We start from the raw sequence: 27,443 nt of genomic DNA, 5'->3' as shown, positions 1-27,443 counted from the left end.
AATTGCTGCTTTCAGAGGGTGCATCTGGGGGAAGGTAGGAGGAAGGGAAACATTTTTCTCCCAGTTTCCCTCCTTTCTCCCTTCCAAGACTCTCTAGGATTTGGAGACTGGAGAAAATCTCTCTCAGCTCCCGTCACCAGCTGCCCTCACGGAGTCGAGTCCAGGCTCTAGGTGAGCCAGAGGAGGAGCTGATAGGGTTATTTATGTCAAGATCATTTCTAGGGAAATTGTTCCGGCCTCTGACTATTAATAGCAGGGCAGAGGAAAGGAAAGGAGAGCAGAAGATATATATATATATATATATATATATATATATATATATATATATATATATATATATATATATATATAGAGAGAGAGAGAGAGAGAGAGAGAGAGAGAGAGAGAGAGAGAGAGAGAGAGAGAGGAAAGAACAACGACTAGCCTGGCCCTGCAGGCTCCTTGTGAGCTGACTAAGCTGGAGGAAAGCTCTGTACTTTTGGCAGTCCCCTCAGGATATCCCCTTTCACCTTGGCAACCAGGCCGAGAAAGGGTTCTCCAGGGTCCCTGCAGAACGACAACTTAAGTTCCTGAAACCCTCTCCTTCCTTTTCCTCTGGATCCTGCCAGGGCAGGTCCTCCTCAGGTGAGCTGAGTGGGGGTAAGAAGCCGGGAGCAGCAGGGGCATTTGTCACAGTTTTTTCTAAGTTTGCAAAAACCCCACATTCTGGAGGGCTTCATGGGAGGACACACACCCCCCCAATCAGGACCCAGGAGCCTTTCATGAAGTGGGTAAAGGCTCTGGAGCTAAGAAGGTTTCTGCATGGGTGGGAGTTTTCTGGGCCTGGGGAGGGGCTAGGTAGCTAAGCCACAGAACAGAGGCCATCTGTCCTATCCCCCTACACTGCTCAGATCCCTAAAAATGACACCAACATCTGCTAGCTGCCCACCCAAGAGACTTCGAGTAGCAGGGGTTTGTCCCAAATAACATTGTAATGAATCTAGACTGACCAAACCTTGACTTTCTGCAGTCACCCTGCCTGTGTGCACATGGCTGCTCACTGTCACTGGATGGGCACTAAGTGTAAGTCATTCCCTGGCTTTGGAGCGGGACATGTTTTAGGTTCCCTATAAATGTCCCCCAACCCATTCCCACTTCTCATTAGACCAGGAGACAGTCTAAGTGAACAGGGTGTGCTTAGGAAGAAAGATGGTTATGGCTTGGGCTGAATTGGTCATAAGAACAGTCCCTCCCAAAGTGTAGGTGGGGTGGGGGGGCAGTGAGGGCCACTTCAGTACTATCTTCCTTCTCTTAATTCAAGAAACACACCAGGACTGCTTGCCTCTGAGGAGCCTCCTGCCTTACTGCTTGCAGACATGTTGGCTGGCTGGAAGACAGGGATGCAATATGGCAGGGGTGGGGTGGGGGGAAGAGGGTAAATTTCTTTCTTCTTTTTTTTTTAAATATATTTTATTGATTTTTTTATAGAGAGGAAGAGAGAGAGAGAGAGCTAGAAACATCAATGAGAGAGAAACATCAATCAGCTGCCTCTTGCACATCCCCCACTGGGGATGTGCCCGCAACCAAGGTACATGCCCTTGCCCAGAATCAAACCTGGGACCTTTCAGTCCGCAGGACAATGCTCTATCCACTGAACGAAATCAGTTTCGGCGAGGGTAAATTTCTTAAGAGTGAAAAACAGCCCAATTTGGAATGGCAACTAAGTTGGAGTTGATAGGAGGACGAGGTAGAAGTGGGCACCCATCTGGGCATTGCTGAACCTTCTGGAGGGGAGGGGAGGCTACCTCAAGGCCCAAGCTTCAGTGGCAGCATTCCTACTTGAGTAATTGAAGAAAGGCAGACCCTTAGGAAGTCTTGAGTCTAACTCCTTTGTTGTACATATGGAAACCAAGGCTTAGAGAGGGGATATGACCTGTCCAAGGTCACTCAGAAACCCAGGAGCAGATCAGAGTTCTCTTCTTACTCCACTGCAGGGCATTGCGTGAGCAAGATTTTCAACTCTGAACCTTCCCCATCTGCCATTTGGATCTTCCCAGGGATGAAAGGGAGGAAGGAATGGCTACACATAGTGACTCTGCTCTCAGGTCCACAGACAAGGTAACCCCAGAATAAAGGGGCAAAAACAATGATTGGAGCCCAAGACAGTGAATACCAAGGCTTGTGCCAGGGTCTTGGTGCTGGAGCTAGTAGGAAAGGTGACTTGAGAATGGGGCTGATGAGGGTGGCAAGGGTCTGGCTACTCCATGTGCAGGGCCCTGAAGCCTGCCAGCAGGCAGGTGGCTGGTGACCAAAAGCAGCACCTGGCTTGTGTAAACAACCTGGTGTGAAGCCATGGACTTCTGCTTACTCCTGCACCACCACCAGCCGTCTCGGATGTTCAGTCTCCTTAGGCCACCTGCTCTCACAGCCTCTGCTTGGGACAAAGGTGGCCTCTGTGTCAGGGTAAGGGCTTCCTCCCACTCAGGGGATTCAAGGAGGCAGGATTTTAGGTGGTCAGGGTACAGCTGCCACTGGTATTCTCCCACTCTGGTTCCTGGGCAGCCCACCCTGACCTGCTTGCATCACTATACTTAGTTCTGAAGTCAATAGCTCTGGGTTTGAGTTTTAACTTTACCATTTACTAGCTCTCTGATTGTGAACAAGTGGCTTCACCTTGCTGGTATTCAGTTTCATTATCTATATAATGGGGGTAACAATAGTACTTATTGAGAGTACTGATGTGAGAACTAAACTATTAATAGATGAGGTCAGCAAAACATTTAGTATGGTACTTTAGCTATTTTTATTGTTGTATCCATCACTAGTGCGTGTATAGATTTATTGGGAAAGAAGAGCCCGCTGGCTCAAAGGAGACTGGGACCCAGAACCTCACGGTGCAGCAATGGAGGAGCTAGCACTAGGTCTGGTGCAGTGGTGATGGCAGGAACAGCTTTTTGTATAGTACAATCAATTTTTCTAGAGTATTCATTTATTTCCATTAGCCACATTAATTTCCTCTAAGAAATTGGCTATTATTCAACTGTCAAACTCAACACTCTAGCAACAATCTTATTTACCATGTGTGTATTAGTGGAATTGATTATTTGCCTTCTTGAGAAGGACCTGAGCATTCCTGCTACTAGGCTGGATTTAGATATTAAAAACCCTCTTGCCCACACCATGGGTACAAGCCCTCTCAAACAAGTCTTGTTGCAGTGAGAGGGCAGCTGCTGTCAGCCAAGTCTCTGTCTGTTACCTGGGTCCCAATTTGAGCTGTGCATGGGAAGCGAAGCAGCCATGGGGGCAGGAGACCTCCCTCAGAAAGGGAGAAGGTTCAGGCGCCTGCCACGGTGCGGTGTGTGTGTGTGTGTGGTAAGTGTCTGTGCCCCACCTCTGTTGAACCCCAAGTTCTCTTCTGATGGCCCTTCTGCGACTGTGCCTGTCATAGGTTGTTTCTTCCCTGAGGAATCTTACCCGTCTCTGGCTAACCAGCCATCCTCCAGGGCCAAGCAGGGTGATGTGAGGTTTAGTTCTGTCTCCTTGGTAGCTTATGCCCTCATGGGCTCCACACCCAGCACCTGCCTCGGGAACCCCTCACCTACTGGTGAGGCCTGGCGCTGATCTCATATTTTTGGGAACCCATGCTTCTTCTCCAGAGAGGGCCCAGCTCACCCCACTGGGCAGGAGAGAAATGCATGGTACCAGCCACCATGGTGCTTCAGCCTCAGCATGAACTGAAAGGTCAGGCAACAGTTGTGGGCACCTGGACCATGAAGAGGGTCATTTTTGGCCAAAAGGGCAAGACCGGCCAATATATCAATAGAATGCTCAGGTGCCTTCTCAGGGGGCCCTCTGAACAATGGTAGGGATAAAGTCCTTTCATGTCATTTTTAAATTGCTGCCAGACATTCAAAGGATTGGTTTGTAAGTTTGTTTGGGATAATTGCACAATATGCTGTTATAACTCTAAAATATCTAGAGATGTGTTACCTTTGTCTCCAAGCACCACCACCAAATGTATGTATATATATAAAATAAATGATTTTTTTATTGATATCCTGTGGTGCGAGGTACTATTATAGGTAATGGGGATAACCCAAGTCTGGGAAAAATTATAATGATCTTGTAGAATAATATCATCTAAGGATAATCTTTGCTCTAGGCTAGGGGTGTCGAACTCAATCAGAGAAGGGGCCAAAATCTAAAATCCAGCCTAAATCGCGGGCCGAATGGTTTACTGAACAGTCATAAACTGTCATTGTGATGGAAACGCAGCGGAGTGCAGTGATGACAGCTCGGTGCGGGCCACATTGCAAGGCCTGGCGGGACGGATTTGGCCCACGGGCCTTGTGTTTGACACATGTGCTCTAGGCCATGGAAATTCCATTTAAACTGTCTGTCAATTTCTTTTTGCATAGAAAAGGTCTTTGTTACATTTTCTACACCTCTCCCAAGAGGAAGTAGTGATAGTCCCTTCCTTTGGTGTCCTCACAAGCCAGAAACCTCTCTTTAATTTTACACACAAAGGAGCAGTAGTTTAATTTTGTGTCATACAGAAGGGCAGCTGCGTGGTGACCCCTATGTAATTATACTTCCTTGTCCCACCTGTGGTTCTCCTGGATGACCAAGGTGTTTGGTATCATTGACTACTTCGGGCAGGAGGCCAGCCCAGGTAAGGGCTCACACCCATGAAGGATTAGAAACATAAGTCCAGAAATATTTACCCAATAGACCCAGGTTATATTACCATACAGCTGATGACTGCTAGCATGGCAGTAAAGGCATTCTCAGGTGTTCATCAGTCTATAGACTCTATGCCGTTCATTATATTCCATAAATGAGTGAGATCATGTGATGTTTATCTTTCTCTGCCTGGCTTATTTCACTTAGCATAATGCTCTCCATCTCCATCCATGTTGCTGCAAATGGTAGGAACTTTCTTTTTTACTGCAGCATAGTATTCCATTGAGTAGATGTACCACAGTTTTTTAATCCATTCATCTGCTGACAGGTATTTAGGCTGTTTCCAGATCTTAGCTATAGTGAATTGAGCTGCTATAAACATAGGGGTGCATATATCCTTTCTGATTCATGTTTCTAGTTTCTTAGGATATATTCCTAGAAGTGGGATCATGGGGTCAAATGGGAGTTCCATTTTTAGTTTTTTAAGGAAACTCCATACTGTTCACCACAGTGGCTGCACCAGTCTGCATTCCCACCAGCAGTGTAAAAGAGTTCCTTTTTCTTCACATCCTCACCAACACTTGTTGTTTGCTGATTGGTTGATGATAACCATTCTGACTGGTGTAAGATGGTACCACATTGTTGTTTTGATTTGCATCTCTCTGATGATTAATGACTTTGAGCATGTTTTCATATGTCTCTTGGCCTTCTGTCTTCTTTCTAAAAGTGTCTATTTAGCTCAGTTGCCCATTTTTTCATTGGGTTGTTTATCTTCTTTTTGTTAAGTTGTATGAGTTCTCTGTAAATTTTGGAGATTAAACCCTTATCATTGATATCTTTGGCAAATATGTTCTCCCATGTAGTGGGGTTTCTTGTTTTTATTGATGGTTTCCCTTGCTGTGAAAAAGCTTTTTATTTTTATGTAGTTTCATTTGTTTATTTTCTTTTCAGCTTCCATTGCCCTAGGAGCAGTATCAGTGAAGAAGTTCTTTCAGCAAGTGTCTGAGATTTTCCTGCCTGTGGATTCCTCTAGTATTTTTATGGTTTCCCATCTTATGTTTAAGTCCTTTATCTACTTTGAGTTTATTTTTGTGTATGGTGTAAGATGAAGGTCTAGTTTCATTTTTTTGCATGTATCTGTCCAATTTTCCCAGCACCATTTGTTGAAGAGACTGTCTTGACTCCATTGTAAAATATGTTCATGCCTCCTTTTTGAAATATTAATTGAGCATAGAGATTTGGGTTGATTTCTGGATTCTCTTTTCTATTCCATTGGTCTGTCTGTTCTTGTGCCAGTACCAGGCTGTTTTGAGAACAGTGGCTTTGTAATACAGCTTGAAATCTGGTATTGAGATCCCTCCTACTTTATTCTTCTTTCTCAGGATTGCTGTGGCTATTCAGGGTCTTTTTTTATTCCAGATGAACTTTTGGCGTGTTCTTTCTAGGTCTGTGAAATATGCTGTTGATATTTTAATGAGTGCATTTAATCTATAGATTGCTTTCAGTAGTATGGACATTTTGATTATGTTGATTCTGCTAATCCATGAACATGGTATGTTCTTCCATCTGTTTACATCTTCCTCTATATCTTTTTTCAGTGTCATGTAGTTTTCTATGTATAGGTCTTTTACCTCCTTAGTTAAGTTTATTCCTAAGTATTTTTTTTTTTTTTTTTTGGTGCAATGGTAAATGGGGTTGCTTTTATAGTCTTCCTTTCTGTAAGTTCATTATTGATGTATAGAAATGCCATAGATTTCATGGCATTAATTTTGTATCCTGCTACATTGTCAAATTCATTTATTAAGTCTATTAGTTTTTTTTATGCAGACTTTTGGGTTTTTAATATACAATATTATCTCATCTGCAAATAAGGACAGCTTTACTTCTTCTTTTACAATTTGGATGCCTTTTATTGTATTTCTTCTTCTTGTCTGATCGCTATGGCTAGTACTTCCAGCACTATGTTGAACAGGAGTGTTGAGAGTGGGCATCGCTGTCTTGTTCCTGTTCTTAGAGGAAATGGTTTTAGTTTTTGCCCATTGTGTATGATGTTGGCTGTGGGTTTGTCATATTTGGCTTTTATTATGTTGAGGTATGATCCTTCTATTCCTACCTTGCTGAGAGTTTTTATCAAGAAAGGGTGTTGGATTTTGTCAAATGCTTTTTCTGCATCAATAGATATGACTATGTGATTTTTATCTCTCAATTTGTTTAAGTGATGTATCACGTTTATTGATTTGCAAATATTGTACCAGCCTTGCATCCCCAGGATAAATCCTACTTGGTCATGGTGCATGATCTTTCTTATGTACTGCTGGATCCGATTTGCTAGAATTTAGTTGAGGATTTTGGCATCTATGTTCATGAGGAATATTGACTTTTAATTCTCTTTCATTGTGTCATCTTTATCTGGTTTTGGTATTAGGGTGATGCTGGCTTCATAGAAGGAGTTTGGAAGTGTTCCTTCCTCTTGAATTTTCTGGAATAGTCAGAGGAGGATAGGTTTTAATTCTTCCTTGAATGTTTGGTAAAACTCCCCTGTGAAGCCATCTGGCCCTAGGCTTTTTTCTGCTGGAAGCTTTTTGATGACTGCTTCAATTTCATTCATAGTTATCTGCCTATTGAGATTTTTAGTATCTTCTTGAGTATGTTTTGGAAGGTTGTATTTTTCTAGGAATCTGTCCATTTTTTCCAGGTTGTCTAGTTTATTGGAATACAGTTGTTCATAGTATTTTATAACAATCCTTTGTATTTCTGTGGGGTCTGTTATTTCATCTCTTTCATTTCTGATTTTGTTTATTTGGGTCCTCTCTCTTTGCTTTTTGGTGAGCCTGGCTAGAGGTTTATCAATCTTGTTTATCTTTTCAAAGAACCAACTCTTGGTTTTATTGATCTTTTGTATTGTTTCTTTGGTCTCTATGTCATTCATTTCTGCTCTGATCTTTATTATTTCCTTCCTTCTGTTCACCGTGGGCTTTTCTTGTTGCTCTCCTAATTCTTTGATTCTAATTGTTGAGTTAGATTATTTATTAACCCTTTTTGTTGTTTTTTGAGGTAGACCTGTAGAGCTATATACTTTCCTCTCAGGACTGCCTTCATTGTGTCCCATAGGATTTGCAATGTTGTGTTTTTATTGTCCTTAGTCTCCAGGATGTTTTCAATTTCTTCTTTGATCTCATTGATAACCCAATCATTGTTTAGTAGCATGCTATTCAGTTTCCAGGTGTTTGAATTTTTTGGAATATTTTTTATTGTAGTTTATTTCTAATATTATGCCATTGTGATCTGAGAAAATGCTTGATATGATTTCGATCTTTTTGAATTTGGGGAGACATTGCTTGTTATCCAATATGTGGTCTATTTTTGAGAATGTTCCATGAGCACTTGAGAAGAACTTGTAGTCATTGGCTTTGGGGTGAAATTCTCTGAAGATGTCAATTAGGTCCATCTGGTCTAGTATGTCATTTAGGATTGCTGTTTTTTTGCTGATTTTTTGTCCAGAGGATTTTTTTGTCCATTGATGTCAGTGGTGTATTAAAGTCCCCTACTATGATTTTATTGATGTCAATCTCTCCCTTGATATCTTCTAGGACATTTTTTATGTATTTCAGTGCTCCTGCATTGGGTGCATATATGTTTACCAGAGTTATATCTTCTTGCTGAATTGCTCCCTTTAGTATTATGTAGTGGCCTGCCTTATCTCTTGTTACGGCCTTTACTTTGAGGTCTATTTTATCTGATATAAGTATCTCATCCCCAGCTTTTTCTCATTTCCGTTTGCCTTAAAAATGTTTTTCCATCCCTTCACTCTCAGTCTGTGTGAATCCTTTGCTCTAAGGTGGGTTTCTTGTAGACAGCAGATATAGGGTCACGTTTTCTTATCCATTCAGCTATTCTATGTCTTTTAACTGGTGCATTTAATCCATTTACGTTTAATGTTACTATTGTTAAGTACCTGTTTGTTGTCATATTTACCCTTAGTGTTTTTCTCCTTGTCTTTCTCTATCTTCTTTTTACAGCAGTCCCTTAACATTTCTTGCATTGCTGGCTTAGTAGTGATAAACTCTCTTAGCGCTTTTTTGTCTGTGAAGCTTCTGATTCCACCTTCAATTTTGAATGATAGCCTTGCTGGGTATAGTATTCTTGGGTTCAGTCCCTTGTTTTGCATCACTTTGTATATTTCATTCCTTTCCCTCCTGGCCTGGTGTGTTTCTGTTGAGAAATCAGTTGATATTCTATTGTAATAGGAGATCCTTTGTACGGAACTTTCTGTCTTTCTCTTGCAGCCTTTAGAATTCTTGCTTTATCATTGGTGTTCGCCAATTTAATTATGATGTGTCTTGGTGTCGGTCTTTTGGGGTTCAACTTGTTTGGGACTCTATGTACTACTTGGACTTGGATAGGTTTTTTCTTGCCAATATCTGGGAAGTTTTCTGTCATTGTTTCTTCCAGGAGGTTCTCTATTCTTTCCTTCTCTTCTTCTACTTCTTGTATCCCTATTATTTTAATATTGTTTCATTTTGTGTTGTCCCACAGCTCCCTTAGGCTCTCCTCTTGCTTTTCAAGTCTTCTTTCCAGTTGCTGCTGTGTTTGTGTGTTTTTTACTACCTTGTCTTCTACTTCGCTGATGTGGTCCTCAGCCTCTTCTAGTCTACTTTTTAAGCCTTCTGTTGTGTTTTTTATTGCAGCTATGTTGTTCTTCATCTCCTCTTGGTTTTTTTTCATGTTAGTGACATTCTCATTCAGCTCCTTGTAATTCTCATTGAGTTGTGTGCATTTGTCCTCTATCTGTGTAAACATCCTTATAACCATTACCCTGAATTCTGTCTCTAATAAGCTGCTAGCCTCAAATTCATTTAACTCCCTTTCTGGTGATTCCCTTTCTTTCTTTTGGGGATTACATTTTTGTCTTCCCATGTTTTCCTGTAATGCTTTAATTATAGATACAATTGCTTTGCTGCCCAGGTTTTTTTTGGGATGGTGCTACTCATGTAATCTCTGTTTTCCTGTGTTTATTAATCTAGTGTAGCTCCCTACTTGAGCTATTTGGGTTCCTTTGGTGTAGGCCTGCGAGCTTGAGAGGCACAACTGTGGTGTCTAGGGGTCAGCCACTGTTTAGGGGGAGTGTCCAATTTTTGCTTTCCTGCACCCTTAATTGTAATCACACTTGCCCTGCAGGGACTCACAGTGGGCCCCAGGAACCGTCTGTTTGGGGTGTTGAGGCGCAGGTGACCTGCTTTTTAGAAAGGCGTGACTATGTTGCCCAGGGTTCTGCAGTTGTGGGGTGGGAAGACCCAGCTTATGCTGTTTCACCTGTGGTGGATAGGTGCTTATTTCCATCAGCAGTTCACAGGAGCACCCTCAGTGCGTTTATCAGTGGGCACACTAAAGGACTCTGAAGGGCTCTGGCAGTGTAGCCGTGCAATTGAGGTGCCTGTGGACGGTATCCAGACTAAGTGAATACAAAGCCTCTACTGCTGGAGAGGAGTGTGCTCCCTGCTTGTTCAAGATCACCCCAAAGAGGAGCGCTCAGTGGCTCCCACTAGCACCCTGTGGTTAGTTGTGCTTGGTGTGCCAGGCTGTCAGGATGTCGAGCTCTCAGGGTGCAGAACTTCGATATACTTGCCACATTAACCCTAGCTGCTAATTAGCAGCTAGGGTGAATGTGGCTACCCTCCAGGAAGAGGGAATTCAGAATTTCCACTGTGGGGCCGCGCGACAGTCTGCACAGAAACACACCTTTGGGTGCTTTCAGCAACTCCCTACTGCCACCCAAGGAGATGCCCACAAGCGGGAATAAAGTGCTCAGGCTTGCCTATGGGACGGGGAACGCGTATGCACCTGTCTGCACTGAAACACACCCTTGGGTGTTTTCGGCTTCTCCCCATTACCGCCCAAGGAGACACCCACTAGCAGGAGTAAGGTGTTCAGGCCTGTCTTTGTGATGATGAATGCATGTGCCCCAGCCTGCACAGAAACACACCCTCGGGTGCTTTCTCCCTCTCCCAAGCACTATCTAAGGAGATAGCCGCTAGCAGGAGTAGATTGTTCAGGCCTGCCTATGGAACGGGGAACGCGTGCGCGCCCGTCTGCCCAGAAACACACCCTTGGGTGTTTTTGGCTTCTCCCCCGTGCCGCTGAAGGAGACACCCCACAAGTAAAGTTTCGGGCTTGCGTGCTAGTGCGCGGACTTGGAGATGCCTAGCGAGCCCAGTAAAGTGTTTCAGGTTCACACACAAAGGCGCACTGCCTTCAGATGTCCGGCTAGCTAGCAAAGTAAAGAGTTCTGGGTTTGTGCACAAACACGCACTGCCTGGAGACGGCCCTGGATTGCCACGTTAAGAGTTCTGGGGTCATGCGCAAGTATGCCATGCCTGGAGATGTCTGGCTAGTGAAGAGTTCCGGGATCGCATGAATCCGAGGTTCGGCTGTTGAGGAGGGGTACCGTATTTTTCGGACCATAAGACGCACTTTTTCCCCCCCAGAAGTGGGGGGGAAAGTCCCTGCGTCTTATGGTCCAAATATAGCCTACACATATACTTTAAAAAAAAAGTTTTTTTACTTGCCCGGCTCTGTGTGGTCTCTGTGTGCTTGCCCGGCTCTAAAATGGTTCTAAATGCTGCTGTTTACTTTACAGGGTTGATTACATGTGTTTATGACTGTGATATTGGGTTTTAATGCACATAAAATATTTTAGGACACTATTTGTTTCAGAATCTTTTTTTCTTCATTTCCCTTCTCTAAAAACTGGTGTGTCTTATGGTCCGGAGCGTCTTATGGTCCGAAAAATACGGTAGTTTTACTTACAGCTGCAGAATGGTGTGTCCTTGGAGGTCACAATCCCAGTGTCCACGGGTCTGCAGCTGGGGTAGCAAAATATTGGCTAGAGTATGTGCTGAGTTGCGGGGCAGTTCCAAAGCCTATCTTGTTGGTGATGCTGGTTTCTAAAAAAAGGCCATTCAAGATGGTGTGGGCTCGGTGTTGAAGTCCCATGGTCCAGGGAATGCCAGCAGCTGTGACAGTCTCTCCTTGTCCAGGGGAGGCTGTCATCCAGCTCCTGCTGCTCCTGCGTGATTTAACTTCCCCTCACTCATACACACCCCATGCACTTCCACACACACTCCTTTCATACCCTTACTCACTTCCTCTCTCTCAGCTCCATCCTGCTAGTCGCCATCTTTTTCCAGAACACCAGGCATAGTGGTTTTGATCGATTTCTGGGTTCTCTATTCTAGTCCATTGATCTGAGTCCTTCTGCTCTTAATCCTCTTGTAGTGATATCATGTGGAAGGCCTTCTGCTGAAAACTAAAATGCTGGGAGCAGGATGTCAAGTCCTTGATGACTGCTCTGAGAGCTTCCTCAGAACACATTTGGCCCTCCCTGGGACCATTTTGAAGACTCATTTATTGGTCCAGCTGAGGAACCCAGAGGCTAGCCCTCAGAGATAAGACTGCCATAGTCCTGCCTCTCAGGCTCAGCTGAGGTTGGGGACAAGAGCCTCATACCTCACCTCTTTCTTGCAGGGAAATTCACCTGCATAGAGGTAAAGTTTCACCTGGAATGGCAGATGGGTTACTATCTGATTCAGATGTACATCCCCAGCCTACTCAACGTCATCCTGTCCTGGGTTTCCTTCTGGATCAACATGGATGCTGCACCTGCCCATGTGGGCCTAGGCATCACCACCGTGCGCACCATGACCACTCAGAGCTCTGGCTCCCGAGCCTCTTTGCCAAAGGTGAAGAGACATGCAATAAAACTTGCTTGCCATAGAACTCCCTGTTTCTCATTCATCTCAAATCCCACCTGCTCACTATTATCCTTGGATTTAAGGTAGAGAAGAGCCATTGAGCAAGAGTAAGTGGCTGCATTCTCTTCCCCTATAACATATGGCTATCAGTGTGGAAGCTGGGGTCATGGATGCTGTTTGGCTAGGGAACAGGTAGAGACAGTGCCTGATTGACTTTGACTTTCACCAGGAAATACTACCATGTCTAAGATGAAAAGACCTTAGCAAGTAGAAAATTTCACTCCCCCATGATACAGATGAGGATAATACAGCCCATAAAGAATGACCTTCTCAAGGTCATGGCCCACAAGAAACAAAGAAATATAAGCATTTTAAACCATCAGCTGTCTCTTACTGTGTCAGAAACAAGACACTATTACAAAGAGCTCTAGAGACAATGTCTGTTCCTTTGGGGTGAGAAAAAGTTGAGGTAGAAAATAGTGATTCAAGTCAGTGGACTTTTCTCATCTGGGGCCTGGTGATGTTTTGATTATGCTAAAATATTTGTGCTGATGGGACTAGGCTAGGTTCTCCCTGCCTGGTGTCTTCATGTATGGAATTTAGAGGTCACCTCAAGGTCCTATGGTCAACAAGTCTCTGGGGAAAAAAACAGGGAGAAAAACCACCCATTCTATAAATATTTACTGAACATATACTATGTAGCAGGCACTGTACTAGGCCACAGAGAAATTCTGGGAAGCAAAAACAACAAAGTTCCTTGTGAATTTTACAATGAACATATTCCCTCTTGTTCTGATTTGATGGGAACCAGGACCTGTGATTTCTCATCTCCTAGTGCTCATTCCTAAGAAGTTTACTGAGACTTAAACAGGGGTAATCTGGATATCCCTAGTAAATTTACCAATTTGCTAAATGAGGGCGAGTAGTGGTTAAGAGAAAGAGATTAGAGTCAGGCATATTTAGGCTTAAGTTCCAGTCTTATCATTTACTAATTGTAACCTTAGGAAAATTTATAAACCTTTCAATCTCCTCTCCTGTAATGTGGGAATAAAAATATTACCTCTTACAAAAACAAGGGTGAAAAAAGAATATTACCTCTTCTAGAGGGTTATTACAAAAAAATAGTAAGACAATGTATTAACACAGAAGAGTGTTTGGCAAATAGTAACCATTCAATAAATGCTAGCTACCGTGTTTCCCCAAAAATAAGATATCCTCCAAAAATAAGACATAGTGCATGGAAAGATAAGACATCCCCTGATAATAAGACCTAGTGCAACTTTGGGAGAAAAAATTAATATAAGACACTGTCTTATTTTCGGGGAAACAGGGTATTATTGTAATTATTAGGTGTCAGGGTAGAAATAACTGAGTGGTAGACCTAGAGCTAAAGCAGCTGGTCATGATCCCAATTATTTATTTATTTATTTATTTATTTATTTATTATTTAAATAAATCTTTATTGTTCAGATTATTACAGGTGTTCCTCTCCCCTCCCACGGCCCTCCTTGTAGGTCTATTTCTTGTAGGTCTATTTCTTTCACCAGATAGGGAAAGTTTTCTGTCATTATTTCTTCCATTAAGCCCCGCTCTTGGCTCCCCTCCACCTGATTCCCAACCCCACCCAACACCCTTACCCCCACCACTGTCTTCATCCACAGAAGTAAGATTTTTGTCCAATCTCTTCCCGCACCCCTCAAACCCCTTTCCCCCTGTGAACTGTTAGTCCAATCCCTTTCTATGTTCCTGATTCTATTATATTCACCAGTCCATTTTGTTCTTCAGATTTTTTTTTTATTCTCTTGATTTTTAGATTTGCTTATTGGTAGGTATGTATTTGATGCCTTTTTATTGTTCATAATTTTTTACCTTTACCTTTTTCTTCTTCCTCCTCTTCTTAAAGAATACCCTTCAACATTTCATGTAATCCTGGTTTGGTGTTGATGAACTCCTTTAACTTTTTCTTGTCTGTGAAGCTCTTTATGTGATCTTCAATTCTGAATGATAGCTTTGCTGGGTAGAGTAATCTTGGTTGTAGGTCCTTGTTGTTCATAATTTTGAATATTTCTTGCCACTCCCTTCTGGCCTGTATAGTTTTTGTTGAGAAATCAGCTGACAGTCATTTGGGTGCTCTCTTGTAGGTAACTAGTTGTTGTTCTCTTGCTGCTTATAAGATTTTCTATTTGTCTTTTGCTCTTGGCATCTTAATTATGATGTGTCTTGGTGTATTCCTCTTTGGATTCCTCCTATTTGGGGTCCTGTGTGCTTCCTGAACTTGTAGGTCTATTTCTTTCACCAGATAGGGAAAGTTTTCTGTCATTATTTCTTCCATTAAGCCGTCAATATTCTGCTCGCTCTCTTCTTCTGGCACCCCAAAAATCCAGATGTTGGTATGTTTTAAGCCGTCCCAGAGGCTCCTTACACTATCCTCACACTTTTGGGTTCTTCTTTCTTTCTGCCTCTCTGGTTAGATTTTTGCTTTCTTATATTCCAGTTCTTTGGTTTGATTCTTAGGGCATGTTTATCTAAGTTGAGTTTCTGTATATTCTTTATTTTAAACTGTATATGCTTAATTTCTGGCTGGTCCTTTTCCATTTTTTTGGTATTCTCGTTAAGGTCCTTGAAGGTCTCACCAAGCTTCTTGGAGGTCTCATCAAGTTTCTCAAAGGTTTTTAGAAGATTCTTGAGTAATCTTATAAATGTGATTCTGAACTGTGTGTCACCGTTTAGTTTACTCTCCTCAACCTCTCCCATTCATGTCATGCTTCTGTGTTTCCTCATTTTGGCTGACTCCCTATGTTGATAGAGTGGCTTTGTGTGGTCGGTGACCTATAGGGGTCAGTAGCTCAGCTTCTCCAAATCTTGAGGTGGTCGCTTTTGCTATATCCCTTTGTGGGCCTTGGTTGCTGTTGGTACACTGGGAGGAATTGACCTCCAGGTCAATTGTCCGTGAGGATCCGCTGTGTCTATAAAGGAAGAACTGCTGTGCTGGAGACACACCTTGTTTCAGTGGGGCTTTGGTGCTGAGACCGTCTCCCTAATGTGTTACTTATGGTGTGAGGGATTGAAACTGAGCACTAGAACTCTGGTTTCTGAGTCTCAATGAGGTACCGTTCAGCTACTGTCTGAGGCCAGTACTGTCGTAGAAGCTACAGTGTGAAATACAGTCCTGTCCTCCTTGGATCTGTTTGCAATTTTGCTAAACTGCAACAGAGAGGGCCGTTCATATGCAAAGTCTGCTGCTTGTAGCTTGGATGTGTTGTGAGGGGCGGAGTCTCAGGATATCACTAGGCTGGGGCGTGGCCCACAGCGATGGCTGTCGTCCGTCTACCACCTTTCTGATGGCGTCCCCGCGTCTCCCCACAGCACAGTAAACAATCTCAGCTCTGCAAGCAAACCAGCCTCACTTTCTGACCTGATGGCAGACAGTCTAGCCTCTCCCCAGAAACTGGATTTCAGAGAGATCGGGCGCTTGCCTCTCTTCAGGTTGAAGAAAGCACTGCCCTCTGCCAGCCTGGATGCACAGCCAGCCCTTATCACGTCCTCGCCCCCCCCCCCCCCCTCAGTTTTTCAGTGCTTGTACCCTGGATTCTCCTCTTTCTCTTTCAGTCTAGATGTAGGGCTTCCTCTCAACCAGCTTTCGTTTGGTTTTTGGAACATAGACGTTTGTTTTATAGTTTGTTTGTTTGTTGGACTTGTGCCCGGTGGCCGTTTAGGAGTGTTTACCTAACGCCGCCATCTTCATTCCTCCGATCCCAATTATTTTTAAGATACCAGGAAATATTTGAGGTGGTCCAACACCTTTAGGGATAATTGGTGACAAAGTTCAAATTAGTATCAAGTGTCCCAGGGGATATTGTCAGAGATATTTTCCTATGATTATGTTTTCTAAATGGTCAGGGGTGTTAAGAAGGGGCTATTATGACCATTTTGTGCTAATGGCCTTGCATGAAGATCAGAGGCAGAAAAGTAGTACAGACCTAAAAACCCTGTCCTAGTTTATTGCCACTGCCATACAAAGAGATTCTTCTCTAACTTATTCTGTCTTGCCCTCTCAGTAGGTTTTGATGACCTTTTTGTTGGCCTATTATCCAGTAAGCGAAATATGAAGGCATGTACCCCAAACAAAATAGTTTCACTGACCAGCCCCACAGAACAAGGGACTGAGTAAATCAGAGAGCTTCTGCTCATTCTTGTGTATGCAACATTAAATTTGGTAGAAGCCCCAAGGAAAGAGGTGGAGCCAAGTCAGGGGCTTCTGAAAACCACACCAATCCCACCCCAGTACAACTCTAGTGTGCAGGATGAGAGAAGCAGAGGCTCACATTGTGAAGGAACTCAGCTGGAATAGTCATTCCTCATGTGCCCAGGAAACCACGTCTTCATTGCCATATGGGAGTCCCAACAGCATTGATCTCTGTCTCCTTGCCATTCTTAACATATACAATGCCAGGTGGCTCAGTGTAGAATGGAAAGGCTAAATGGAATATTCTACCAGGGACTGAAAGATTAGACCTAAAGCCACAGCAGTTGGAGATCTTTAATTCTCTCAAGATCCTACAGTCTAAATGGCCCATAGTTCTTGGGGAGGGCAAAAACAGGAAACAGAAGCCAGTACAGAAAAATACATTGCTAAACCATCCACTCATTCGTCCATCCATCCATTCTTTCAAAAAATATTTACTATGTGCCAGGTACTCAGCTAGGCACTGAGATTGAACAGTGCATATGATAGAAATAGTCCCTGCCATCCAAGAGTTCAGTCTAGTGAAGGAAATTGGCCAGTTGTATTTGACGGATGCTAAGAAATTGTAAGTAACCTGGGCACATAGAGCAGAGGCAACCAATCCTGACAGGAATGTTTAGGAAAGGCTTCCCAAAGGATATGGTAAGCCTTTCCTAAGTAAAAGTTATTAAGGTAAGAGAGACAGGAAGATACTGTATCCTGGGGGAAACTACTGAAATAGTTCACCATGGCAGAATCATAGATTGCAAGGGGCAAGATGGAACTGAAGAAGTAGGCAGAGGTAACTAAGATGTTACAGTATGGGAAGGTATAGACTGTATTGTAAGGGTACTGAAGAGCTAATGAATGGTTGGTAGCAGGGGAGTGATATAATCACATATTCATTTTGAAAACAAAACTCTAGCTACTGTTTTGGGAACAGATTGGAGATGGCAAGCATAGATGCAGGGAGACCATTTAGAAAATTGTTGCAGTCCTTCGAGATGAGCTAGGATAGTGAGTGGATGTATTCCAGAGATATTTAAGATATACTATGACAAACTCATCCTTAACAAGACACTTCCTGCTGCTTAAAGTGTCCTTTCCTTTTGACGATCCAACGCCCTTTACAGACCTCGCTTATCATTACCTCATTGTTAATCTTTGCAGCAGTTACGAGACATCCCTGGGGGCACAATGGGGCTTGGAGATAGAGAATTAAAGAGGATGCCCTCTAAATAGTAGGTGGCAAAATGGAAATAAAAGAATGCTTAATTAGCCACTATCACCTGCCTCAGTGGAATGCCTCTAAAAGAGGCAACAGGGTTTCTCAACCTTAGCAACCTTGCCATTTTCGACCAGATAATTCCTTGGTGTGTGTGTGTGTGTGTGTGTGTGTGTGAAGGGGATGCAGAGTAGAGAAACCCTTGCATTGTATGATGTTTAGTAGTGTCCCTGGCCTCTACCCACTATATGCCAGTAGCCACCACCAACCCCAAAATTGTACAACCAAAACTGTTTCCAAATATTGCCAAATGCCCATCTTAAAAACCACGACGATGAAAGGTTTATCCGGTGAGACCTATTCCTTACCTGGAGTCAGCAGTACCTTCACTGTCCAACAAAGCAGAAGCTGGTAAAAGAAGTTGTCTGTCATCAATTCTGTTCTTGCTAGGGACCCCTCTAGGCCAAGCTCAGTTGCTCAAAACTATGTACGGAGTCATCTAGTTGAGGAGGTAAACCTTTACAAGTCTGACTTCATAAACTTGAGTTCTGAACCTTCTCTTGGTCCCACTCAGCCATAACTCTGTTCCAGAAATGACTATTCAATATTCACAAGGGAAACAACAGAGAAAAGTACTTAAGGGTTTCCAAGGCAAGTAGTGAGAAGATAGCACTAAGGACTGGATAGGGTATGGAAACTCAGAGACATTTCCATAGCCACGAGTGGGTAGCACTCTCTTAGGATTCCTTCCCTGTTCTGCTCTCCCGTGTGGGATATGAGGCCCCAACTTGCCACTGAGCTCAATTCCTTAGCAGGGGACTCTCACAAAGAGCTGGAGAAAAAAACCACAGGATCAAGGGAAGAACAGGGGTGGAGAAGGAAAAGGGAGGAACTCCTAATATTATATTGAGACTTTGGCCTAGGTAAATGGCACCGGATCAAAAGCTCAGAACCCCTAACCCCAAGATTATGCCTTCTCACTGGGTGATCTTGGCTAAGACTTTTTCTCTTAGGCCTCAAGTGTTCTCACATGTCTCATAGGGGAATAAACAACCCTGACCAATTACCACCATGGCTGTGAGAACTCTGGCACATAAAAGGGGGAGGAAGAAAAGGTCCAACAAATGCAACACTCATGTTAGTTGCTACTTATTGAAAGAAAAGACTCAGAAAATGCCTTTGTCAGTGTTCAGTGGTTAGAGCATCAGCCTACACAACAAAATGTCACAAGTTCGATTCCCAGAAACCTGAGTTGTAGATTTGATCCAAAGCTCCATTCAGGGTGCATGCAGGAGACAACCAATCTATGTTTCTCTCACATTGATGTTTCTTCCTCTCTCTCTCTCCCCTCCCTCCCTTCTACTCTCTCTAAAAATCAATGGGGAAAAAATATTATTGGGTAAGGTTTAAACTAACAACAATGCCGAAACCGGTTTGGCTCAGTGGTAGAGCATCGGTCTGTGGACTGAAAGGTCCCAGTTCGATTCCGGTCGGGGGCATGTACGTTGGTTGTGGGCACATCCCTGGTAGGGGGTGTGCGAGAGGCAGCTGGTCGATGTTTCTCTCTCGTCGACATTTCTAGCTCTCTAGCTCTCTCCCTTCCTCTCTGTAAAAGAAATCAATAAAAATATATTAAAAAAAAAAAATAAAATAAACTAACAACAACAACAAAAGAATCAGAAGATAAGAATAAAAAGAATAGCCGGGACCAGTTTGGCTCAGTGGATAGAGCGTCGGCCTGCGGACTGAAGGGTCCCAGGTTCGATTCCAGTCAAGGGCATGTACATTGGTTGCGGGCACATCCCCAGTGGGGGGTGTGCAGGAGGCAGCTGGTCGATGTTTCTCTCTCATCGACGTTTCTAACTCTCTGTCCCTCTCAGTTCCTCTCTGTGTAAAATCAATAAAATATATTTAAAAAAAAAAGAATAAAAAGAATAATTAGAATCAGAAGTAGAAGTACAAAAGGAAGGAAGGAAGGAAGGAAGGAAGGAAGGAAGGAAGGAAGGAAGGAAGGAAGGAAGGAAGGAAGGAAGGAAAGAAGGAAGGAAAGAAGGAAGGAAGGAACGAAGGGAGGGAGAGAGGTATAGGGAGGAAAGGCAGATGGAAGTGACAGTTGGACAGTGTAGAGAGGTGAAGGATAATCTGACAAAGGACTTCAGACAATGGAACATATGGTAGAAAGCTTCTTTAAAAACCAGAAAAAATTCAAGATAAAACTGAAGAACAGCAGGTAGTTGGTATGGGCTGACAACCCACTAGCTAGGCCATGGAAGAACTCTAGAAAGGTTGACTGCTCTGTTGATGGATGTTACAGGTGTCCTATGTGAAGGCAGTCGACAGCCGTGTGCCTGCTCTTTGTGTTCGCTGCCCTGTTGAACTATGCTGCTGTGAATTTTGTCTCCTGTCAGCATAAAGAATTTATAAGTCTTCGAAGAAGGCAGAGGTGCCGGCACATGATGTGTATAATTAGGGAGGGGCCAACTTTCTCTCCAGGACTCCTTTCTCCCTACCACTCTTCCCGCAAACTAGACCAAACCTAGGGCTGCAAGAACTAGCCAGGCAATCAGAAACCCTGGATTCTAGTCCCCGGGTGGTCACAGATAAATTAAGTACTTTAACCCATTTAATTCCATTTCCTTATCTGTCCATTGGAACACAAAGCCTATAAGGCAATCTGCTAGAGTGATTAAGAGCACGGGCACAGAGCTGGGCACATAAACACTGAAAAAAAAAATGTTAGCAAGTATTAGAACCTTATCAAGTTAATTCATATGAGATTGCTTTGAGAATTAGTAATGGTTGTTCCTGGCTCTCCTTCCACTCAAGACACAGGTACTCCAGGTTGTCATATACTGATTAAGAATTCAATAATAGTTCTAGCCGGTTTGGCTCAGTGGATCAAGTGTTGGCCCATGGACTGAAGAGAGCCAGATTCAATTCTGGTCAAGGGCACGTATCTCGGTTGCAGGCTTGATCCCAGGCCTGGTCAGTTGTTCCATGTGGGAGGCAACCAATTGATGTGTCTCTCTCACATCAATGTTTTTCTCTTTCTGTCTTTCCCCCTTCTCAATCCCCTCTACTCTCTTTAAAAATCAATGGAAGCCCTAGCTGGTTTGGCTCAGTGGATAGAACTTCAGCCTGCAGACTGAAGGGTCCCGAGTTTGATTCTGGTCAGGGGCATGTGCCTGGGTTGTTTGCTCGATCCCCAATAGGGAGCATACAAGAGGCAGCCAATTAGTGATTCTCTTCATTGATGTTTCTATCTCTCTCTACCTTTCCCTTTCTCTCTGAAAACAATAATAAAATAAAATAAAATAAAATAAAATAAAATAAAATAAAATAAAATAAAATAAAATAAAAAATGGAAAAATATCTTTGGGTGAGGATTCACAAACAAAAGAATTCAAGAGTCCAGCCTTAGTGCCTTTTAGGGGAGGATTTTAAAAGGGCCCTTGTAGCTATGCTGGAATTGAGAAGCCATCACTTGCCTCTTCTAGCTGTTGGATTTCTTTGTCTTAATCTTCATTGGATGCATCAGAGTTGTTGGATATGAATTGTTCTCTCTTACTCTTGTTTGCTAACCCCATATCTTCTACAATAGAGTGATCACCTGGGGAAATGGAGTAAGGATCTTGTCGTAATGACAATGGAGGCAGTTTACCCCCATTGCCCAGACTATAGGTGTTAGGTACATTATCATGGCAACAGAGGTACCTTAGCCACTCTCACAGAAACAAGTGCCAATGTGTGAGCAAAGCTGAAAGCTTTGCTGATCTACAAACAGTTCATTTGATCATCACACAGAGTTCCTGTCTGTCTAAAGCTCTGACTTATTGCTTTCTGCCTAGGATAGGCCTCAAAAGCCAGAGGGGCAAGCACATATCTCTGGGGAGGAAGAAGAAGGAAGGGAGGAGAAAAATTATGTTCTGAGTCCCCTGCTGGAGACACTCTAGCACTAAAGCTCCTCTCCTCTTAACACCCAGCCTCCCACTCCAGCTGCTCCTGAGGTACCCTTACCATATGTCATGATGAAGGCAGGGCTCCTGTCTCATCTATTGGTTTTTAGGAATTTATCAATTCTTGCCCTGCTTTAAACCTTTAATTGGGCCTTGGGAATTTCGCCCTCTAGTGAAATGATTCATAACTGCATCTCCTTGAGTAAGACCCATTCTTCAACAGACATATAAGCCCTTCCTATCCCATGCTGAAGGATAGAAAAATATACAGACTTGGCATAAGGGCAAGAGGATGCACTATTTTGTAATATAACTGCCCCTGCCTCCTTTTTAGCTAAGTCAAACCTTCCTGCAGTTACCAAAATCCTATTGTTATAGGAATTTTTATCTTGATGGTTTCTCAATGCCTACCTTGGAAAAAAAAAAAGAAGAGTAGGTTTCCAAACAGTTCCAGATTCCTTTGCCAGCTAAATTGCCTGTGTGGATATCCCAGCAACAGAAGACTGCTGCAGTTAATGTAGAGCTACTGGTTGACAATAGCCCCACCACCTTCCCTTTACCTCTCCTTCCCTGAACTGCCCACAGCCTATCCCCTCCTGGTTGTATATAGGTGGATCCTGATTTCATAATAGTCTGTCATAACCAGTGCTCAATTATGAGTTACAACAGTAGCTTGGGCCCTTCTTAGGCTCATGGATCGTGCCTGAAAATTGTGCTTACTATTAATGTAAATAAAACTTGAAAATCTAAACCATTAGTCCATGGCCCGCTTTGAGTTTCCTAAAGCCACTGCTATCCCAGAGGAATGGTAGCAGGGATCCTGGAAGTCACTGAGATGGCTGGAAAAATTGATGCAGAGTTTATCCATTTTTAGAACCTCTCTCTGGACTCTGCTGGAGAAGCAGCAGACTTTAGTCTGAGAGAAGCCCTTTTAAGGGAAGGAAGATAATCCATATGCTTTTCAGGGAACCCATAGCCAAAAGAGTTTTAGGTGTGTTCTAGAAGCCAGCCAGCTGTTCACATGACTCCAGGCTTAATATTGTTCTTTTCGAATCTCTCCTCAACACCAAATTCCATTGCATGATGGTCTTCTTCCATGTCACTGTCTAAAGTAGGTTACCCTTTTCCCATACATTTCTGATTTGTCTTCTCAACTAGTCTAAGTGTCACAGGGAAGGGTCTGTCTCTCTTGTTTTTATAACCTCACTGAGGCCTAGCACCAGGATCTGGACACAGTACAATTTAATCCAGTTCACCAACCTTTGTAGGCTGACTGGCGAAGGCTATTTTTAAGCTGGAGAGAGAGGAAGCCTTGCTATCATCAATAGGATACCTTGAGAAATGGAAGGAATTTCAAAATATTGCCAAGTCCTCTCAGGGGTTTGGCCCCAGAATTCTGCTTGCCTCTGTGCCTTGCCCAGAACCCTCCTCCATTCTCCAGTCTCTTCTCTTCACTTCAATACTGTCATTCAATACCTATCACTCTTTCCACAACTCACCTCCCACACTGTGCATTCCCTTACCAGGTCGGTTTTGGAATATCTTCCCTCTCTAGTTCCCTAGCCCTCCTACAACACAAATGTTCTATTTCAATAATTGTGAAAGCAATAATGTGGTGTTTAAGTCTCTATTATCCCTCCCAACATACACCTCAGAAATGGGCCTAAATAGATAATACCCAAATCCAGGACTCCCACCCTTGGATTTCAGGTCACTTATCTTTGCTCCCCCAACTACAAATGGTGTAATACATTTTAAAAAATTTCTTAAAGCCAAGAAACACTTACTCTATATTAGTCACATTTTTTTCCTCCTGTGTAAAATAGCATTTTGTAGCTTTGGAAATATTTCCCTTTAAATTTACTGTGATTGGAGAAAGGGGAAAATAAGTAGATCTATAAAAACAGGAATAGCCATTGGATTCAATTCTCTTTCAGATTTTTTTGCGAACAAATACAGTGCATGCTTTGTATCTTCTTTCTGGGGGGCTGAGGGGATCAAGATGAGCAGTGAGAAATGGGGACATGAGGGACTTGAACTGGAAAGCAAAATAAAAAAATCATTTTATTTATCCCCTTATTTTTCAATTATTTGGAAGTTATTTTGTTTACCTCTGGTTCTTCATTTCTAAAATGGGTCCAGCACAATCTCTCATGTAGGAATAACATGGAAATGAATTTGAGAATACAGGTTAGGTGAGCCAGGGACTTTGGTGACTGAGGTTATATAAATAACTGAGCAGAGAGCTAAGGTTGCCCCACCGCACCAACTCAGGGCCAAAGCAAAACCACAGTTGTGAATTGTCTCTGGCCTTCTACTCATTCAACTATCTCCACAAAACCTGACAAAATCAATGACTGGGTAGCACAGCTCTCTTGTGGACAGACTTAAGAGAGATTCTCCCCTATGCTAAAGGTACTACTCTTTCTAGAGGCTGAGAGCATGAGGACATTGTGCAGAGGTGGGGCAACGAGTAATTTTTTTTTCTGGAAAGGACTTCATAACTGAGTAAGATCTGGCTCCAGGTGAACAAATCCATTCCCTGTCCTATATTCTGAAACATGTGGCTTATCAGATCATTCATTTATTCAACTGCTATCTACTGGATGCCTATTAGATGACAGATACTGTGCTAGGCATGGGGACACAGCAGTGAACAGGACTAATGCTTTTTCCCAAGTTAGTACCATGAGCCCACAGGAAGCAGGAAAGACATGGGATCTGTTGTCGAATCTCTGCTTTGAACTTGCCTTTCCCTGATGCCTAATGATAGGCTAGGCCTTCGAGTGATATAATTAAAGGTCACTGGGACCCAACAGACCAACATTTCATCTATGAAACCAGTTTAAATATGTTATCACAACTTCAGAGGTCCCATTATAAGAACCCTATGATGTCCTTCTAATTGCACAGTATGTGTAAAAATCTACTTTATTCACATTTTATGTATATCTATGTCATATCCATTCAACAAGCATATTTCTTATTCTGTTTTTAGCATGGAAAGTCTCCAGTCTCAGGAAGCCTTCAGTCCTGGGCAAACCAAGAAAGTAGTTGGCATCATCCCAACTACAAGAGGGCATTTCACTTCAGGTGTTTTCTTAGCTGAAGCTTTTACTCTTGTAAACATCAATACTCTTAAAAATTATAACCCATCTTTGAGTGAAGTATTTCTAGGTTCTGGTATATATTTACTTGTCGTCTATCTAATTTCCAAGCTGTGAACTATCATTTCGAATGGTTATGTGTCCTTTAGAAGTAGACAAAATTAGACATGTTTGAGTTGTATATAAACAAAGAGTAAATAGGATCTGAGTGGGGGGGCTGAAAGGCTCTTATATGAGTAAAGCTCTATTGATCAAGCAGGGGTTTTAGCACTCTCTCTCACACACACACTCTCTCCCTCTTCCCCTCTCTCCTCTATCTCTCCCATTCTCTATCTCTCTATTTCTCTCTAGCTTTACTTCTAACTCTATTCTGTCCTTACTTCCTGGTTCTCATCTGTGTTATAGCCATGCAAAGTTGTCAGCTGAAGATTAGATAAATGAACTTTGTATAGTCTGCTACATTATCTAGTACTCATATAAAATTTACTTCCTCAATGTTAATGTGTTCGTCATAATGCATGTAGCATAGATGAAAGGAATGTGTACTGGGTAAGAAATGTTACCCTAGATGTACTGATTACATGTATCTGCAATATAGTAATCAGCTTTACCCTTATTTGGATAACTCACTAGGTTATTTAAAATTTTTTGAATTTTCATCTTTGAGTGGAGATAAACAATTTTTAAAAGATAACCATGTAAATGGAGAATTAATTCTGTAGCTCTTTTTAAAAAATATATATTTTTATTGATTTTTTACAGAGAAGAAAGGAGAGGGATAGAGAGCTAGAAACATCAATGAGAGAGAAACATTGACCAGCTGCCTCATGCACACCCCCTATTGGGGATGTGCCCGCAACCACTGTACATGCCCTTGACCGGAATCGAACCTGGGACCCTTCAGTCCGCAGGCCGACTCTCTATCCACTGAGCCAAACCGGTTTCGGCAATTCTGTAGCTCTTTAAAGTCATTGAATTCAAGTTCACCAAGTCTAAAATCTCAACTGTGTTTTCTAAAGATATCATTTTTTGTTTACTCTGTTTATTATCAGTCAGAGATAACATTGAAATGTTCCTCCCACAGTGGGTTGGTACTTTATTAGCTTTTAGATAGCTCTAAATGATGTTATGCATTTTTTTTTTTTAAAGCAGCTTGGGGCTTATCTGTAAATGAAATCATAACATACCATTTGATACTTAGCATATATGTATCTCATGAGTAGTTTTGTGGCCATTAAAAAAAACATGCAAAAGGGTCTATGGATGGGAAAGGCTATTATTTGAGCCTGTCATAGGAGGAGGGGCAGAGGGCACAGTAAAGACCAGGCTGTGGGTGGGAGGTGGCAGAGCAGAGTGGTGCAGATTATGATGATAAATGTTGGGATCTAGTAGCAGTGGGGATCTAGTAGCAGTGGTCTAGATACCTTGTCTGGATAACCTCACCCGTGAGATATTTGTATGGACGGCTCTCTATCCTTCTGCCTTAGCTGTGTCCTCACATTATGCCTTTTCTATGTAATTCTAGGAGAAAGATATTATCCTAGAAAGTCGCTTCCATTTCCATGGCTATGGCCTGGGTCACTTCCTGCAGGCAAGGGATGGAGGTCCGATGGAAGGTTCTAGCATTTATAGCCCCCAGCCTCCAGCCCCTCTTCCAAGGGAGAGAGAAACCATGCGGAAACTCCATGTGGACCAAGCCAAGAGGATTGATACCATCTCTTGGGCTGTCTTCCCTTTCACTTTCTTCATCTTCAACATCTTCTACTGGGTTGTCTATAAAGTGCTATGGTCAGAAGATAACCACCAGGCACTGGGAATAGGATCAGGACTAGAGAGTCTAAATCACATGTGTCAAACACAAGGCCCGCGGGCCAAATCCGTCCCGCCAGGCCTTGCAATGTGGCCCGCACCGCGCTGTCATCACTGCACTCCGCTGCGTTTCCATCACAATGACAGTTTATGACTGTTCAGTAAACCATTCAGCCTGCGATTTAGGCTGGATTTTAGATTTTGGCCCCTTCTCTGATTGAGTTCGACACCCCTAGTCTAAATGTTGGCCGCCTTCTTCCTCGTGGATGGACTTTCCCCATTAGATTCCATCAGGAGGTTAAACAGTTTCTTCATGATCTGCCACTCAGAACTTCATTGGCCAATCCCAAAACTATGTGGGTCTATATGTACTATATAATGCCAACGGTGGCTGCACAAGATGGTTTGTCTACTCTAATCCAGATTTTCTCCATGCTATCCTGTTTCTCATGAAAGTGAATTTGGACGTACTCTGGGATGACCTTCCCTTGCTGAAGCCTCTCTGTTTTCCATTTCTCTAGTGGAGACTATTCAGACCACTGCTACTAGATACCAACATTTATCATCTTAATCTGCACCACTCTTTGCTCTGCCATCTCCCACCCAGAGCCTGGCCTTTACTGTGCCCTCTGCCCCTCCTCCTGCTACAGGCTCAAGTAATTAGCATTTCCCATCCGCAGGTGCTGCCCTGTGTGAACCAGTCAGGTT

At 42.9% G+C, this 27,443-nt stretch overlaps 1 protein-coding gene across 1 annotated transcript; it reads left to right on the top strand.

The window, feature by feature from the left end:
- Positions 1-4,599: 4,599 nt before the first annotated feature.
- On the top strand, positions 4,600-26,774 carry LOC118731842 (glycine receptor subunit alpha-4-like; the record flags this gene model as incomplete). The annotated part of the gene is given in 6 exon segments (XM_036460716.2): positions 4,600-4,651; positions 12,187-12,401; positions 20,178-20,200; positions 20,202-20,306; positions 24,818-24,941; positions 26,452-26,774. Coding segments are annotated over 6 exon segments (842 nt in total), but the record flags the coding sequence as incomplete, so codon positions are not given.
- Positions 26,775-27,443: the final 669 nt, after the last annotated feature.

The sequence above is a fragment of the Pipistrellus kuhlii genome, unplaced genomic scaffold (genome assembly GCF_014108245.1).
Source record: "Pipistrellus kuhlii isolate mPipKuh1 unplaced genomic scaffold, mPipKuh1.p scaffold_m20_p_33, whole genome shotgun sequence".
NCBI lineage: Eukaryota > Metazoa > Chordata > Mammalia > Chiroptera > Vespertilionidae > Pipistrellus > Pipistrellus kuhlii.
This window is presented reverse-complemented; position numbering and strand designations above follow the sequence as displayed.